Consider the following 13,564-nt stretch of genomic DNA (forward strand, 5'->3'; position numbering starts at 1 on the left):
AAAACAAACTAGACAGATTTTCTTTGTACTATTCATCTTCCTTCAGCAAAGGCAAAGCTTATGACACTTGTTGGTGTGTATTTCCAGACCCCCAGCTACTGGCACTGTAGCGCATCTCTAATTCTTTGGTACAAAAGGTTCAAAATCTCTTAATGCAAAAATTTTACCAGCACCCTGGAGCAAAAAAAAGAAATCTAAAACCCTTACCAACTTCTATTACAGACCTGCTGAGTGCACCAGAGTTACTCATTTTTATTCAGGCTTTCAGGGGCAACTTCAGTTGGTTTAGTGCTTGGATTGCTCTGTTAGCAGATGTCAGTTTAAAAAACAAAAAAAGCTTTTGAGGTCCTTTTTAAAATGAGACTGCTTTTTTGGAATTTGGAATACTGCAAGGTATCGTTGGTTTTGCTTTCTTCCCATTCCTTAGACCAGATCCATTCAGATTCTGAACAGCGTTCCCGGTCTGTTCAGGAAAATGGAAGGCAACAAGCAAAATGATGAGCTCCTTGGGCAGTCAAAAGAGCTAAATCTGGAGAGTGTTTTGAGTCAAACTTCCATGCTAAGGAGCACCAGTAATTGTTAGAAGTAGCTGCAGAGGAACCTGCATGGCACTGGGTGTGTTTCTGAAGGTGCTAAAGGTCCGAAGTGACGATTCCTATCCATACTAAAGAAGAGAAGGAAACCTTGCACTTAACTACTGTTTTTATTCCCTTTGTCCAGCAGTCAAAAGCAGTAACTAATATGAGAACCCAACTTTTCCTCTCTTTATTTTAGATTTGGGAAAATTCCCTGCCAAAACAATATTTCCTGGAAAATTCACTAGTGTTTGTGTGAGTAAAAGCTTCCAACCTTTTATTATTAATTTGTAAGAACTATTTCATCCACTTTTGTCCAGAAGAGTCAGAAATAATTTGCACAGAAATGTGCAGCGTTTTAATGAAAGGATTCAGAATCACTCTGAATTGAACTTTATCTGGTCTGGTTGCAGGTTTTGTGACATTTAGTGTCTTTAAAAAAAAATAAATCAAAATTTCTGACTTCATATCAGAAAAAAAGAAAAAAAAATGCTTGTGGCGAAATAAAATCTGTTGCAGCTCTGCTCATCGAAAACTCATTGGCTGTTAAATTGGACCTAAGTCGTCTTCTCTAACCTTTCATGATCCTGCAGCAATGGATGATGATGGATATATGGATTAGGGAACAGCACGTGATGGCAAACCTGTGGTATTTGCTACAGCGCAGAAAGAAAAACCAAATTGCTTCCAAAAAATCAAAGTAATTCAAAATCCTTGGTATCATGCAGCCGTGCCACTGGCAAAGTGAGCATTCCCCTGCCTCTCAAAGCTTGCTGTACCCTTGATCTGCTGTCTTGCTGCTGTTAATTGATTGCAACTCTACGTGTCTGATCAGGGCTACGAGTTGTTCTCGATATGGAGATCATACAACATCTACTGTGCACGCTTGTGTGTATAGATATGTTTATCCTGTATGCATGTACATCCGTATGCATATTTGTGTGCTGGCCCCCAGATCCCTCATGTTACAAAGCATCGGCCTCGAAGGCATACTCATCAAAATCTTTTGTAGAGCCTCCATTTTTTTCTAGTTCCCTCAAAATGAGAGAATTTTTACGCGCTCTCTGTGTCGAAAAGGCAAAAATTCTGATTTTCACTGTCGCTCTCGCTAACTTTCTCTCACTCCCTCCTCGTGTGTGTATAAACACAGATGTGTGTATGCGTATGCACATCTGTGGCTTTAGATGCACTGGTATGTTTTTTGCTGTACAGGCAATAAAGACGGGGAAAGGTTTTTGTGTTTTCTTAATAGGTGAAGAAATCTTGAAGACCAGAGATTGGAAACATGCTGAATTTTAAATTAAAAAAAAAAAAAAAAAAGTTAAATTGCCCGGCTGTGGAAGATGGAGCCTCATTTTTGCAGCCACTTTGAATCACGAGTTCATCTCTAAATGCGCTGTTTTTTTTTTGTTTTTGTTTTGTTTTGCTTTTTGGTTTTTATTTTTTTGAAGAGCTAACTAACCCTGGCTGCATCCAGTCTGAGAGAGCATTCAAATGGACTTGCTTCCTCTCTTAGTTATAAGCTGTTTAAAAGCGCATCCTATGTTTGAATTGTGGATGAGAGGTTCCCTTGGCAAAGTGAGGAGGAAAATTCTTCCTACCCCTTTATTATTAATTCACGGATTCAGTCTTGGTTCGGCCTACAGGAGCAGTTAACTGGAAGCCTTTGAAGATCGATAACTTTGCTGAGGTTGTCCAGGTAGGTGAAATCGAAGACCCACAGGGCCTGGAACGTGCTGTTTAATGCGTCCTAACTGTGTTCTAGAGAAGTTATTTGTAGCCATAGTTGATTATTGACTCGCATGTATCATCAGGTGTTTTTTTAAGGAGTGACTCCGTTTTCAGGCTTCCAGATGTGCTCCAAGTCATATTATTGAGGATGTGGAAGAGAACGCTTGCTGACAAAGCTCCTGGCAGCTTTACAGAACTTTAATATTTAGTTAGTTCATGTAACAGCTGATTTCAAGGCTTTGCTCTCTTTGAGAGACTGATAACTTGATTTGATTAACTGAAGAAAGCTGGAAAAATGTTGGTTCCTCATTATTTTTCACTTGTTACTTTCTTTCGGGTTACTTTTAAAAAGAAGATTTCACTGATCACAAGCCAGTAGAAGACTTTCAGCCCAAGCAAGGGTGAAGACAGCTCTCTCCAAGAGCAGAGGAAGTCCCTGTGGAGAGAACCCGAGCTTGTTAGCAGAACTCGTCGGCATGTCTAAACAAGGAGACGATTGCTACTTCTATTTCTATTCTACCTGTACCAAGGTATGGCTGGCTTTCCTTTGCTTTGCTTTTTTTCCCCCTTTTTTTCAGGAAGGAGTAGATTAGGAGGAGGAAGCACACTGGTCTTTGGTTAACTTGAGAACCAGATAGATTGTGAATTCAGTTGTAGCACCATTAGGCAGCAGCATGGCCATTTTTGAGGCTGTACTCTATTTTCCTTGTTGGTTTCCTTTTGGTTCCAGGGAGACAAATGTGCCTACCGCCACTGCGAAGCTGCTCTGGGCAATGAGACGGTCTGCAAGCTGTGGCAGAAGGGTCGTTGTTTCAGGAATGTCTGCCGATTCAGACACATGGAAATTGACGTGAGTGCCTAACAATGTGTTCTCAAAATAAATCCACAAAAGCATTTTTCAGTGCCGTAGGTGTACTGATTGTGCTTTTGCAGGATAGATTTGTTTGCTTCAAAATCATACTGGTTTCTGTTACCAAGAGGGGGGGTGGGAGGAAGCAGAGGGAAATAAAATCAATGCCTTAGGTATGTCTTAGCAAGATATTTGTTTATTTTTTTTTATTAGATGCTGACAGTTTTCTCAAGAGATGCAGAATAGCTGTTAAATAGACTGCTAAAACCTGCTGGAGCAGGGGGGTAATAAACAGGCTGTTCTATCCTCATGGGAGCAGGCTTGATAATGAACTATCAGGTGTCTTCTGACCCACAGTCCTTCAGATAACGCTGTTGTAGCTGCCTGGGGTAGGAAGTGGGGAAAGTTAAAGGTGCAGCAGAACTAAGTGTCCAAGAAGTAGTTCTAGACAGGGTTAGCCTAGGCAATTTCAGATGTTCTTTTTCCCTCTGAATAATCCTAGTATAATCCTAGGTGTATTAGTTTAAGCCACCCTCAACTGATGTCTGAGAGTGCCTGTCTTCTCAAACTGAGTGATGACCAAACTAAATGTGCATAGTGGTTACAGCTTATGCAAACTTTGTGAATATGCCCAGAAATACTACACTTAACTGAGAAACTGACCTTTGGAATGATGTTTCAGCACTGTGTTGTGACAGCTGTCACGATCTGGAGCTGTGCATCTCTTTGCAAGCCTCAGGTGCATGTTATCACGAGCTTTTCTTTCTTTCTGTCTTCAGAAAAAGCGCAGTGAGATTCCTTGCTACTGGGAGAACCAGCCGGGAGGCTGTCAGAAAGCCAACTGTGCTTTTCATCATGCAAAGGGACGTTACATCGATGGACAATTCTTACCACCAAGCAAGAGTGAGTTTAGGTCCTTTTTCTTTAAGCGCTGAAGAATTAATTTTGAGTAGTACTTAGTGGGTGCCAATCCTGTAGGGGGCGTCAGGTAACTGTTCATTTGTGAGGGCAGGAAAAGGTCTGCAGTCATAGGTGTACTGCACCGAGTGTACTGCTGGTGTTTGTTTTCTGCTTTCGTGCTCAGCTTCTCTTTGCTTTGTGTGATGTTTGCCTTGCAGTTTGCTTCCTGTTGTTTCCTCTTTTGCTGGGTGGTAGGGAGATGTGATGTTGTTGGAAGGGAAATCATTGTTCACGGTGTAAGCAGTGATGGGATGGGCAAAAGGAGATGCTGAATTCGTTGTCTGTGTGGGTTATCTGCCTTTGCTACCATCTCTTTGCATTGTGGTCAAAGTTTTAAACTGCCATATTACCGATGATCCTCGTCTTCCTCTAGCTACACTGCCAAGTCCGCCTGAGTGCGCGGACGATGATCTGAAAGTGGCTCAGATGTCACTGCAGCAAAACAAACTTTCTGTCCAGTCAAATCCCTCTCCACAGCTAAGGGGGTGATGAAAGTGGAAAACTCTGAAAATGTCCCAAGCCCTACACACCCTCCAGTTGTAATCAATGCTGCAGATGATGATGAAGATGATGATGGTGAGCATGTTTTGGTTCTTGGAAGGAATTTGTGCTGTAAATGATTGTGTAAATCTTTGGTTCTTGAAGGAATTTGTGCTGTAAATGAATGTGTTAAATCTTTGGTTCTTGAAGGAATTTGTGCTGTAAATGAATGTGTTAAATCTTTGGTTCTTGGAAGGAATCTGTGCTGTAAATGAATGTATAAATCACAGATGACCTGAGGTCTGACTAGCGATAGGGCAGGCAGTCTGGCCAGGTCACTGGTGGCTTTGTCTGGCAGTCAGTGGACAGAAGCTGAAACGTTGGAGGAAAGCTTAGAACCACTCCTGGCTTTAGCTGGTCTTTTGTGTAAAGTTCTATGTGAAACTAGGAAGGAAATTTCTTTTTTCTGTCTGAAGAGCAATGTGTTGTGTAGTAGTTAAAGCTGCAGAGAGAATCTAGAGTCCTAGATGTTTTGTCCTAGTGTATTCTACTTAGGAGTTCATCAGGTCAGTGTAGCTGTTTAAAAACAAACAAACAAACAAACAAACAAACAAACAAAACAAAACAGCAACAAAGTTTTTTATATGAACCATGGGCTGAAGTGTCACTGCATGAGCTACGTAATCATGACCAACCTGGTCTATGCATAACTGAATCGATTTTTCCCCTTCAGACCAACTTTCTGAGGAAGGAGAAGAAACTAAAACTCCCGTCCAGCATCCAGCTGCGGAAGGCAAAAATGGATTACGGGTGATTTCCACTCGGAAAGGCAGTTCTACTACTACTAAACAAGGTATGCCAGCACCTTAGTAGGATAAATCAGAAGAACTTGACAGTTAAGTCAAAAGCAGCGTGGTGTAAAAACACAACAAAATGTAGGGGTGCTGAATGGAGTCGGTTATTTCCATGATCTCATTTCTGCCATTAATACCATCATGTGCCCATTGGGTCAGAAAGGTGAACTCCTTTTCTTTACTTTTGGAGAACAAAACAGGGCCACAGCATGGAGTTTAAATGGCTGCACGTGCAGCCTTGCAACCACTGTTGATAAGCCATATCTAACGATAGAGGGATCTAATATCGTGTAAATGGATTAAAATTAAAACTACATTTTGAACCCTGAAGGATGAAAGGAGGGGCAAAATGCCATTGGTTCTATGGCTCTTTCACTTGTGAGGAGTGTTGACAGGCTTTATTCGAAATACTTCAGAAAGTTCCTGAGCGCTAAGAAGCCTGAGGACCTGTGGTCCTCAGTGAGTGCCTCTAAGCCTGTCTCATGAACTGTTTCCTGTTTTCAGAGGGCAATCTGAATTTTGGAATAAAAACACTTGAGGAAATCAAATGGCAGAAGATGAAGGAAAAAAATAAGAGACACGGTGGTGAGTTAATATTCCCTACTTTCTTATCCTGTTCACGGCAGGTGATGGTGACTGGGAGCTGCTTGAGGGACAGACTTCCATTTTTAGCTGGGGGCATAAAGCAACCTGATTCTCAGCCAGCTGGTATTCTAAATGGGAGTTCAAAGGGCAACCAGAGGCAAATTAGTCACCTCTCTTCTTTACATGCTCTGCTTGCTGTATTTTTGACAGTAACAAATCATTTAAAGTTTTTTGTTCTTTGTGATAGTTTTTTATGTTGGGTAAACTTCCTTACGTTTTGGTTGCTCTGAACAGAAGGTTCTTCAAGATCTTCTCTTTGTCCCGTTGATTCTATGATTTTTCCTGCTCCAGAAGAGGAAAATGTCCGGACAGTGGTGAGAACTGTGACAGTGTCTTCCAAGAAAGGTAATAATGAATGCTTTTGTTTTGATTTCATTACTCCTAAACTGGAGGGTTAAGCAATAATTAAAACAATTCACCCATGTTAGCCTTCTGGTGCTGCCTTCTGTTCAAAACGTGCTTTTATGCTTAAAGTCCCTGGTTGTACTGGAAAGATTTGGTGCTCAGGTTAAGTGCAGTGGCAGGAGAGAAAAAAAAAAGTGTCAGTATGCAAATAGGGGGGTAACTGAAAAACAGAAGAGTAACGAGAAGAAAGAGCTGTAGAAGCCAGTGCTATATAAGAAGCAATTTCTGAAGCATTAAAGAGGCGTACAGTGGCAGGTGTGGACGCAGTATGACAGGAGTTTGTATATAAATTGTTTAGAGCTGTGCAAATGCCTTTTAAAGGGAAAAAAGTGTGGAAGTACTTTTACTCGTAGACATTCACCTTAGAAAGGAATATTTCTCAGCATTTGTACCTAAGAATATTTTGCTTGCTTATGCAGCTTTGTTCTGCACAAAGTATAGGTGTCAAGCAGACTCAGATTCACTCTCTACTATCTCAGCTGGAATTTGAAGCAAGCACTGAGACTATTAATATTTTTTTTCCATGTTAATTATAGTTAAAATATGAGTTTATGTGGTTTAGCTGTCAAAAGAGTGTCTGACTGGGGTTTTTTGGACATGGGCTAACAGGATACTATTTCTGTTGGCTACTGGTTTCTGTGAAATAGAAAAAAAAAATTCCCTTTTGTTTTAGGGGAGGAACCTGTGGTTCGAGTAGATCTTGCTGATAGACAAGGAAAACGGAAAGCCTCCGCGGGTAAGAACTTTTTACGAGCTGTTACGTAGGTGCTGCCTTCTATATATGACTGCATTAAAGATTATTTGTGGTGTATGAAAGGAAAATACATTGCAGTGGAGATCTGTGTTGACGGCAGAAATGGCAAATAAATAAATAAATAAATCATTTAGCAGCTGAAAGGCAATTCTATGAAAATATGCTTGAAAAAGAGAAGCTTATTGTTGACTGTTCTCAAACCTTCCTGCAAAGAAAAGTTCTTACAATATTCCTTGTTTTCTCTGAAGATGATGTAAGCAGCCTTCCAGTGAAGCGCAGCCTTGCTGAAAGGCTGGGGAAGAAGGTAGAGGCTCCGGGAAATGCTGACAAAGCACCCAAGAGAGAGACAGGTACTAAACGGGCATCTGGATTGGATTCCTGGGTTTCGTATTTAGTCTTTCTGTTTGTCCTTTTCCAGTGATGTTTCTTTTTGCATGTTGGCTGAGGTCGTAATCACTGGGATTCAAAGTCACCTTTCCTGTCTTGTTTTGAAATGTGAACCTGAAGTTGACATTATGCAGCCTCCCTAATTCGTTCTTTTTCTGTTTTGCAGTTCGAGTTCCCAAGTCTCTGAAGGACAGGCTGGGATTACCTCCTAAGCAGACCAGTACTGAGAGAGGTAACAGCTAGATATTAAATGTGCTTTCTCCTCCTTCCTTTCCACGAACTTGGACTGCTTTCATACATCCCTACAAACTAATTTAAACGAAAACAAAGAACTGACGCCTCTTGCTTGAGTGCTGAAGCTCTTCTGACAGCCACTATCAGAACTCTGGCTCTAGGTGTGTGTTTATTTTCTACTTGTGCCTTGTCAAGGTTTTTAGCTGCTTCTGTGAACCGTTACGTACAATTAGAATAGAACCACTGCCAGGAGCAGGAATTTGAAATGCAGTCTGAAAAAGTAATAAAGTAAAGCAGCATTTCTGTGTAGCAGTTCTCTCTGGATAGGGCTGGTCTTCAAAATACAAGTGGCTCAGAGGAAGAGGAGAATGTTGTCCTAAGGATATTGTTCTAAGATGCATTATTGGGAACGCTCAAGATGAGTTTTCCTTAGTGCTCTGACAAATTTTGGAGACTTAAAATATTGCTGGACTCTCTTTAGATGTTGGTGCTTCTCCTCATTTCTTGATGATGACAGGGAAGGCTGCTAAGCCGATGGGAGAGATCCATGTGAAAACACTGGAGGAAATCCGTCACGAGAAAGCTCTTCAGAGACGCGAAACTCAAGCCAAAGCCCAGGCTGAAGGGCATGGTAAAACTGAAGATTCCAGCGCAGGGGCAAGAGCTGCTCGTGCAGGTCGCATCCAAACTTTCTCTGAAGCCTTGTCCGAAAAAAAGAATAATCGCTTGGTAGAAGAGAAGAAAAAAGCAGGAGAATGCCATAGCAAGAGCAAAATTCAGGGTGAGTCCAAGAAGCAGCTCGCTCTGTCCGGGCCCAGCAAAGGGCAGGCGAAGGAGCCGGCAGGAAAAGTCAAGCCGGAAGGAGAAGTGCGTGTTAAAACCTTGGAAGAAATAAAGCGTGAGAAAGCTCTGCGGATGCAGCAGAGTGAAGGAGATGTGCCAGCTCCCTCAGCACAACCCGGACCTGCCCCAGCAGAGCAGAAATCTGTATGGAGCACAAAACTAACAGGTAATAAGATGCTTTAATGCCTGCCCCAGTGAGGTGCTTCCCATATTGAGCAAGTTCAGTTTGCTCAGGATCTGCTTCATGGATAAATGCTGAATGGCTTGCACATTGTAGCCTTTCTCTCTCTCTCTCTCATGGGACACAAGGAAATAAATGCACAAAGGAAACAAGTACCCAGCTTTCTTTATTTCTGCCGTTGACAACACTTTTTTTTGTCTTTTTTTAAAGCACCTGAAAAAGAAGAAAAGAAGGCAGTGGAATTGAACCGGCCTTTTCCTAAACTTTCCTCTGGACCTGATGTACAGGTGAGTCCTCTGTGAAGACACACATCCATTCGTACAATTTCTGATAATTCTGACAAGTTTTGTTACTCACCGTGTGCCACCCTCTTGAGTGTGTTCTTACCCTTCAGCAGCTGGTAGGAGCTGCAGTGCAGTCTAAATCCTATCGCCAGCAGCATTTCCAGACAGCTCTGTAATCCTCAAACTTGGAATCAGTCTGTCTATACCACAGCAACAAAGAAACCCTGTTAGCACCAGCTGAAATCTACACAGTTAACGTGGAGGGAATTCTTTTTGTTCTTACTGACTTGATCTGTCAGACATGAAGGATTTAATACAGAAGGCCAGAGTTCTGTGTTCAAGGAAATCAATCTGTCAGTGGATACTGTATAGGGGAACTTGTATGACTTTCTGCTGCTTAAAAAGAATGTGATAAATAGATGTACAGCAGAACACCCTATCTGTTTAAAGAAGCTTGCCATAGTGGATATTGCAGATATGTGAGACTGTGTCCGTAGTAAAGCATGGCTCTTGTTACAGGCAGAATTTTATGGAAAAAAAAAAAAAACAAAAACAAACAAAAAAAACCCAACAGTAACCTGAACGAGATTAATATGCTGTTCCACATCAAGACCATTTTGGAGGGATTGCTGATCAGATTTTCTTAACGAAATCTCCACGGATTTTATTTATTTTTTTTGTCCTATTCATGCACTACTTTTCTTTCCTTCTAGCCCACTCAGCAGAGTGGAACTCGTAAATGTCCAGAGAAGAGCTTTGAAGAGAGACGGTGGGAGAAGTGGCAACAGAGAGAACAACAAGAGAAGCTTCGGCAGGAGGAAGCTGCTGTCAAATCTACTGCTGGCTTCTTTAATACTGAACCAGCAGGGAAAGTGGCAGCTGAATTTCAGGGCCAGGAAGCTAAAAGTAAGTGTTGAAGGTTAAGAGTTACTTAGGTTGTCTTCTGAAATACAGACAGAAGATGACAATTCTCATGCTGTAACTCTGGCTGGGTGCATTTGGCCACGCAATGCTACGAAGCGAAGGGTGTACTTTCTTTTTCTTAGTTTGTTTCTTTTCCTGCCAGCCAGATGTTAGGTAGGGAACGGGAGACTAGAAAATGACACTACAAATGTGGACTTTGGAGAACAACTTAACTGTGGGACATCACTGCAAGGGAGAGGAAGCTGGTACAACAGTTGCATACACTCTTGTCCTACTATAACTGCTGCTTTTTCCTTTCCTAGCGGGAGCAGGACTTTAAATATAAAAGCCGTCTATATTTGTGAACCTAGCTTGCACTTAGGATTGCTATGTGTCTGAGGTTTCCCTTGTCCTGGATTATTATTTACTGTAGCTCTTCGGTTTCTTTGTTCCTTTGTATGGATTGTTGGTAGACAGAGTTTCCTATGTGGAAAAGATTCCTGAGAATCCAGGCAATGGCGGTGTAATTGTGCTGGCCAAATGCATTTAAGTGTGTAGAAGGACTGTGGAAATGATTAAGAGAACCTGGATTTTTCCTGAGGCAGAGCAAGACTGTATCAGTTCTCTCTTGCTTTTACTCTAGCCAACTTTATGACACCTGCGAAGCCTTCGCGTGGGAAAGTCACTTTCCCCAAGAAGAAGGCACTGAAACGTAAGGCACCTGGGAGTTATCCCTCTGCCATAGCAGCTGTGGAACTACAGACTGCCTTTGATGCTGACATGATGGGACCTCCAGCCAGAAAAGCAGCCATGGTAAGGCCAGGGGCTAATGCAGCGATGGATCCCTTGTTAAATTTCTACCCTCCTCTATTTGAAAAGGTGGAAAACTCAAACGTTCTGCAGGCCTTCTGTTTCCTTTGAAATCCAGTAGCTGTCTCCAGGATGCTTGTAGAACCCTTCTGTATTTATGAGATGAATGGCACTCTTTAACCGGTACTCTGATGCTGTGATTTCTCTGGTGTGGGGGATTTTGTCCATTAATGCCATGTTCTTAAAAGACACAAGATCATGAGTAACCTCCAGGTGAATGTGAACTTTCTTCAGGAGCACCTTGGTTTTGTATTTTGGCCACGGCTCCGCAATGCCAGAGGAGAAGCAGTGTGGAGGAAAAAGCTATTAAGGAATCTTTTACCCATGTGTCATAAATACTGTTTTGCTGCTTTCTAGGGTGTTTCAGACGTGCCGGAGCACGTCCCAGCCATCAGACTTGAAGAAAATCCCCCAAACAGGTGACAACCCCAACTTGTTCTTTTTCTTAATCAGTGTATATCCCCAGGGAAACATAAGTTCTGTCACATGTGGGAAAAAATGAGGGTTCTGAGATAATTGAAGCCAAAATCCATCAAAGGAATAAGTCACCTGAAACCACTTTCTAGCAGCTAGCAGGATTGCTTAATTAGGCTTTCTTGAAATGCTGCAAGTCAGCACAGCTTTCCGGTGACTTCTTGGGTTGTCTGAATACCTGAACGAGGATGAGGTGAAGTTCTACTTCCTCGTGAGGTGATAGATGATGAGTAGTGTCCTCTGCCTTTTGGTCCTCAAGAATGCCACCTCAACTCCAGGTGCCCTGGCTTCACAGATAAACCCCCAGACTGAAAAATGTACCTGGTAACGCATCGGGCTCTAAATGTAGCCCTGGGTTGATTGATAACAATCCCTGTGTAAGATTGAAGCGTAGGAGGGCTTGCCTACAGTTTTAAGAGCCGGTTTGCAGGAAAGGGATTTCCCGTTAAGAAATGGCATATCCTGATTGTTCTTTCTTGCTCTCCCAAGACCTGAAGTGCGTCTTGGAAGCCCGGAAAGATTTGAGGAGCAGATGGAGATGGATCTCGAGACCTCGACCTCAGCTTCTTCCCAGCTAGAAGAGGCACGGACACACCGGCTGAGTTCCACAGGGAACGCGCCCTTATCTGCGGATGAAGATTTTGAGAAGCTACTTTGGGAAACCTCAGGAGGCAGACTGGAAGCCGAAATCGACTTAGACCCAGGGAAGGACGAGGATGACCTCCTCCTTGAACTCTCCGAGATGATTGACAGTTGAACTGCGTAGTCCTATGGTAGAATTAAAAAAAAAAAAAAAAAAATTAAAACTGTTCTTCTTGTTGGATACCCTGAGGTGATCCTTTTTCTAACTGAGGCTTTGCAATGAGACTTAAAGCACGGTCCAAAGTGGTAGAAATTGGCAGGATCTGCACTCAGTTGTCCTAAATTTCCCTGCTGGTCAGAGTTAAGGTCTTGTGCATCCGTTCTCTTACCTTCGATATTGAGAGGACAAAGCACTTCTTTTGGCACAGAAAGATCTCCATTGGCACGCCATGGTGGCTGCAAATCGATCTTCTGATGGAGCGATGCTCTGAAGGCTTAAACGTAAAGCTTCTTCCTTCCTCCGCCCTTGGCACAACTCGATGTTGGGCACATTGTGAAGCTTCGGTGTTCTGATTTCTCGGACAGTTGATAGCCAAATCCTGGAGTTACTATGTCAACTCTTGACTTTTACTCGTGTATGCCATTGTTTTGACTGTACCCGTGTCAGATGATGAAGCTGTAGGGGTGGGAGGGAGCAGAATCGTTATTGCAGTGTGTTGTGGACCAAACTTGCTGCCAGGAGTGGGGGTGGGGGTCAGCCCACCCAGCCTTCCTTTCAATTATCAGGGAGGATCAAATGGTGAAAAGCAGCAGCTCTGCCATGCGGCTCCGCTACCCCCACTCCCTTCTCTTGTGCTGTACCAAAGTTCCCCCAGGCTTTGGTTGGTGCTTTTTGCTGGTGTGAGGACTCCGGGGCGAGCAGTCGGGACTCTGCCGCAGTTACGGGGTCAATGAAAGGTTGTTTAAGTGCCTCTTGGTTTTAAAACTTGCTCCCCTGAGCTGCTGGCTCTGCTGCCTGCTACAGCAAAAGTTCGGGTCCCATCAGCATCGCGCTTGGGCGTGGGCACTGACTCTGCGGAGGACAAAGCTGAGATTTGGGTGTATTGTGTACCCTGCCACCAGCCATCGTTTTTTTTCCGCTAGCAGATCAATTTTGAATTATTTTCCGAACTTTTCGTGGCACGGTAGGCTCTTCCCGCTATGATTTGTGAAGCTGTGGGGGCCCTCAGGCATTTGCTGCTGGCAGAGGAAAAGCGCTTGTCGAATTTGTTGTAAATACTTAATGTTTGGACAAAACCACGCGTCTCTGTGTGTGTGTGTGTGTGTGTGTGTGTGTGCTGTGACGCCCCGGCCCCACCAGGGAAAACCTCCGCCGACGAAACTGCTGCTGGAGCTCACGCAGGCCTTCATCGTGCCAAAGGACTTCACGGGGACTTCTGCCAGCTCAGTAATGGGGGAGAAAAAGCAAAATCAGGAGGAGGAGAGCTCAGAGACTGCACCCACCTGCCCTCGCTTTCCCTTCACCCCAAGCCCTGTTCTACCATCAGCCTTC

The 13,564-nt window shown here is 43.2% G+C and overlaps 1 protein-coding gene and 1 pseudogene across 2 annotated transcripts; both read left to right on the top strand.

Moving 5' to 3' along the window:
* Positions 1–372: 372 nt before the first annotated feature.
* On the top strand, positions 373–9,666 carry LOC311428347 (zinc finger CCCH domain-containing protein 11A-like; annotated as a pseudogene). Its single transcript, XR_014698856.1, has 14 exons — positions 373–830; positions 2,222–2,274; positions 2,659–2,836; positions 3,037–3,156; positions 3,936–4,059; positions 4,490–4,692; positions 5,330–5,449; positions 5,955–6,035; positions 6,387–6,440; positions 7,174–7,236; positions 7,503–7,604; positions 7,808–7,873; positions 8,393–8,862; positions 9,589–9,666. The product of XR_014698856.1 is annotated as a zinc finger CCCH domain-containing protein 11A-like (transcript).
* Positions 9,667–10,079: 413 nt separating this feature from the next.
* Positions 10,080–12,215, top strand: LOC311428349 (zinc finger CCCH domain-containing protein 11A-like). The gene is made up of 4 exons (XM_084539861.1): positions 10,080–10,089; positions 10,730–10,899; positions 11,314–11,375; positions 11,920–12,215. Exons 2-4 carry the CDS (start codon positions 10,738–10,740, stop codon positions 12,185–12,187), a joined length of 492 nt encoding a protein of 163 aa, XP_084395987.1. The 5' UTR covers positions 10,080–10,089; positions 10,730–10,737; the 3' UTR covers positions 12,188–12,215.
* The last annotated feature ends 1,349 nt before the right edge of the window (positions 12,216–13,564 follow it).

Source organism: Aythya ferina, assembly GCF_964211825.1.
Source record: "Aythya ferina genome assembly, contig: HAP1_SCAFFOLD_46, whole genome shotgun sequence".
NCBI classification, from domain to species: domain Eukaryota; kingdom Metazoa; phylum Chordata; class Aves; order Anseriformes; family Anatidae; genus Aythya; species Aythya ferina.

Bases quoted from the DNA above. Each gene is read 5' to 3' on its own strand.
- LOC311428349 (XM_084539861.1), top strand. From the start codon at position 10,738: ATGACACCTGCGAAGCCTTCGCGTGGGAAAGTCACTTTCCCCAAGAAG. The intron at 10,900-11,313 runs GTAAGGCCAGGG...GCTGCTTTCTAG, and splicing joins CAGCCAGAAAAGCAGCCATG to GGTGTTTCAGACGTGCCGGA. The intron at 11,376-11,919 runs GTGACAACCCCA...TGCTCTCCCAAG, and splicing joins GAAGAAAATCCCCCAAACAG to ACCTGAAGTGCGTCTTGGAA.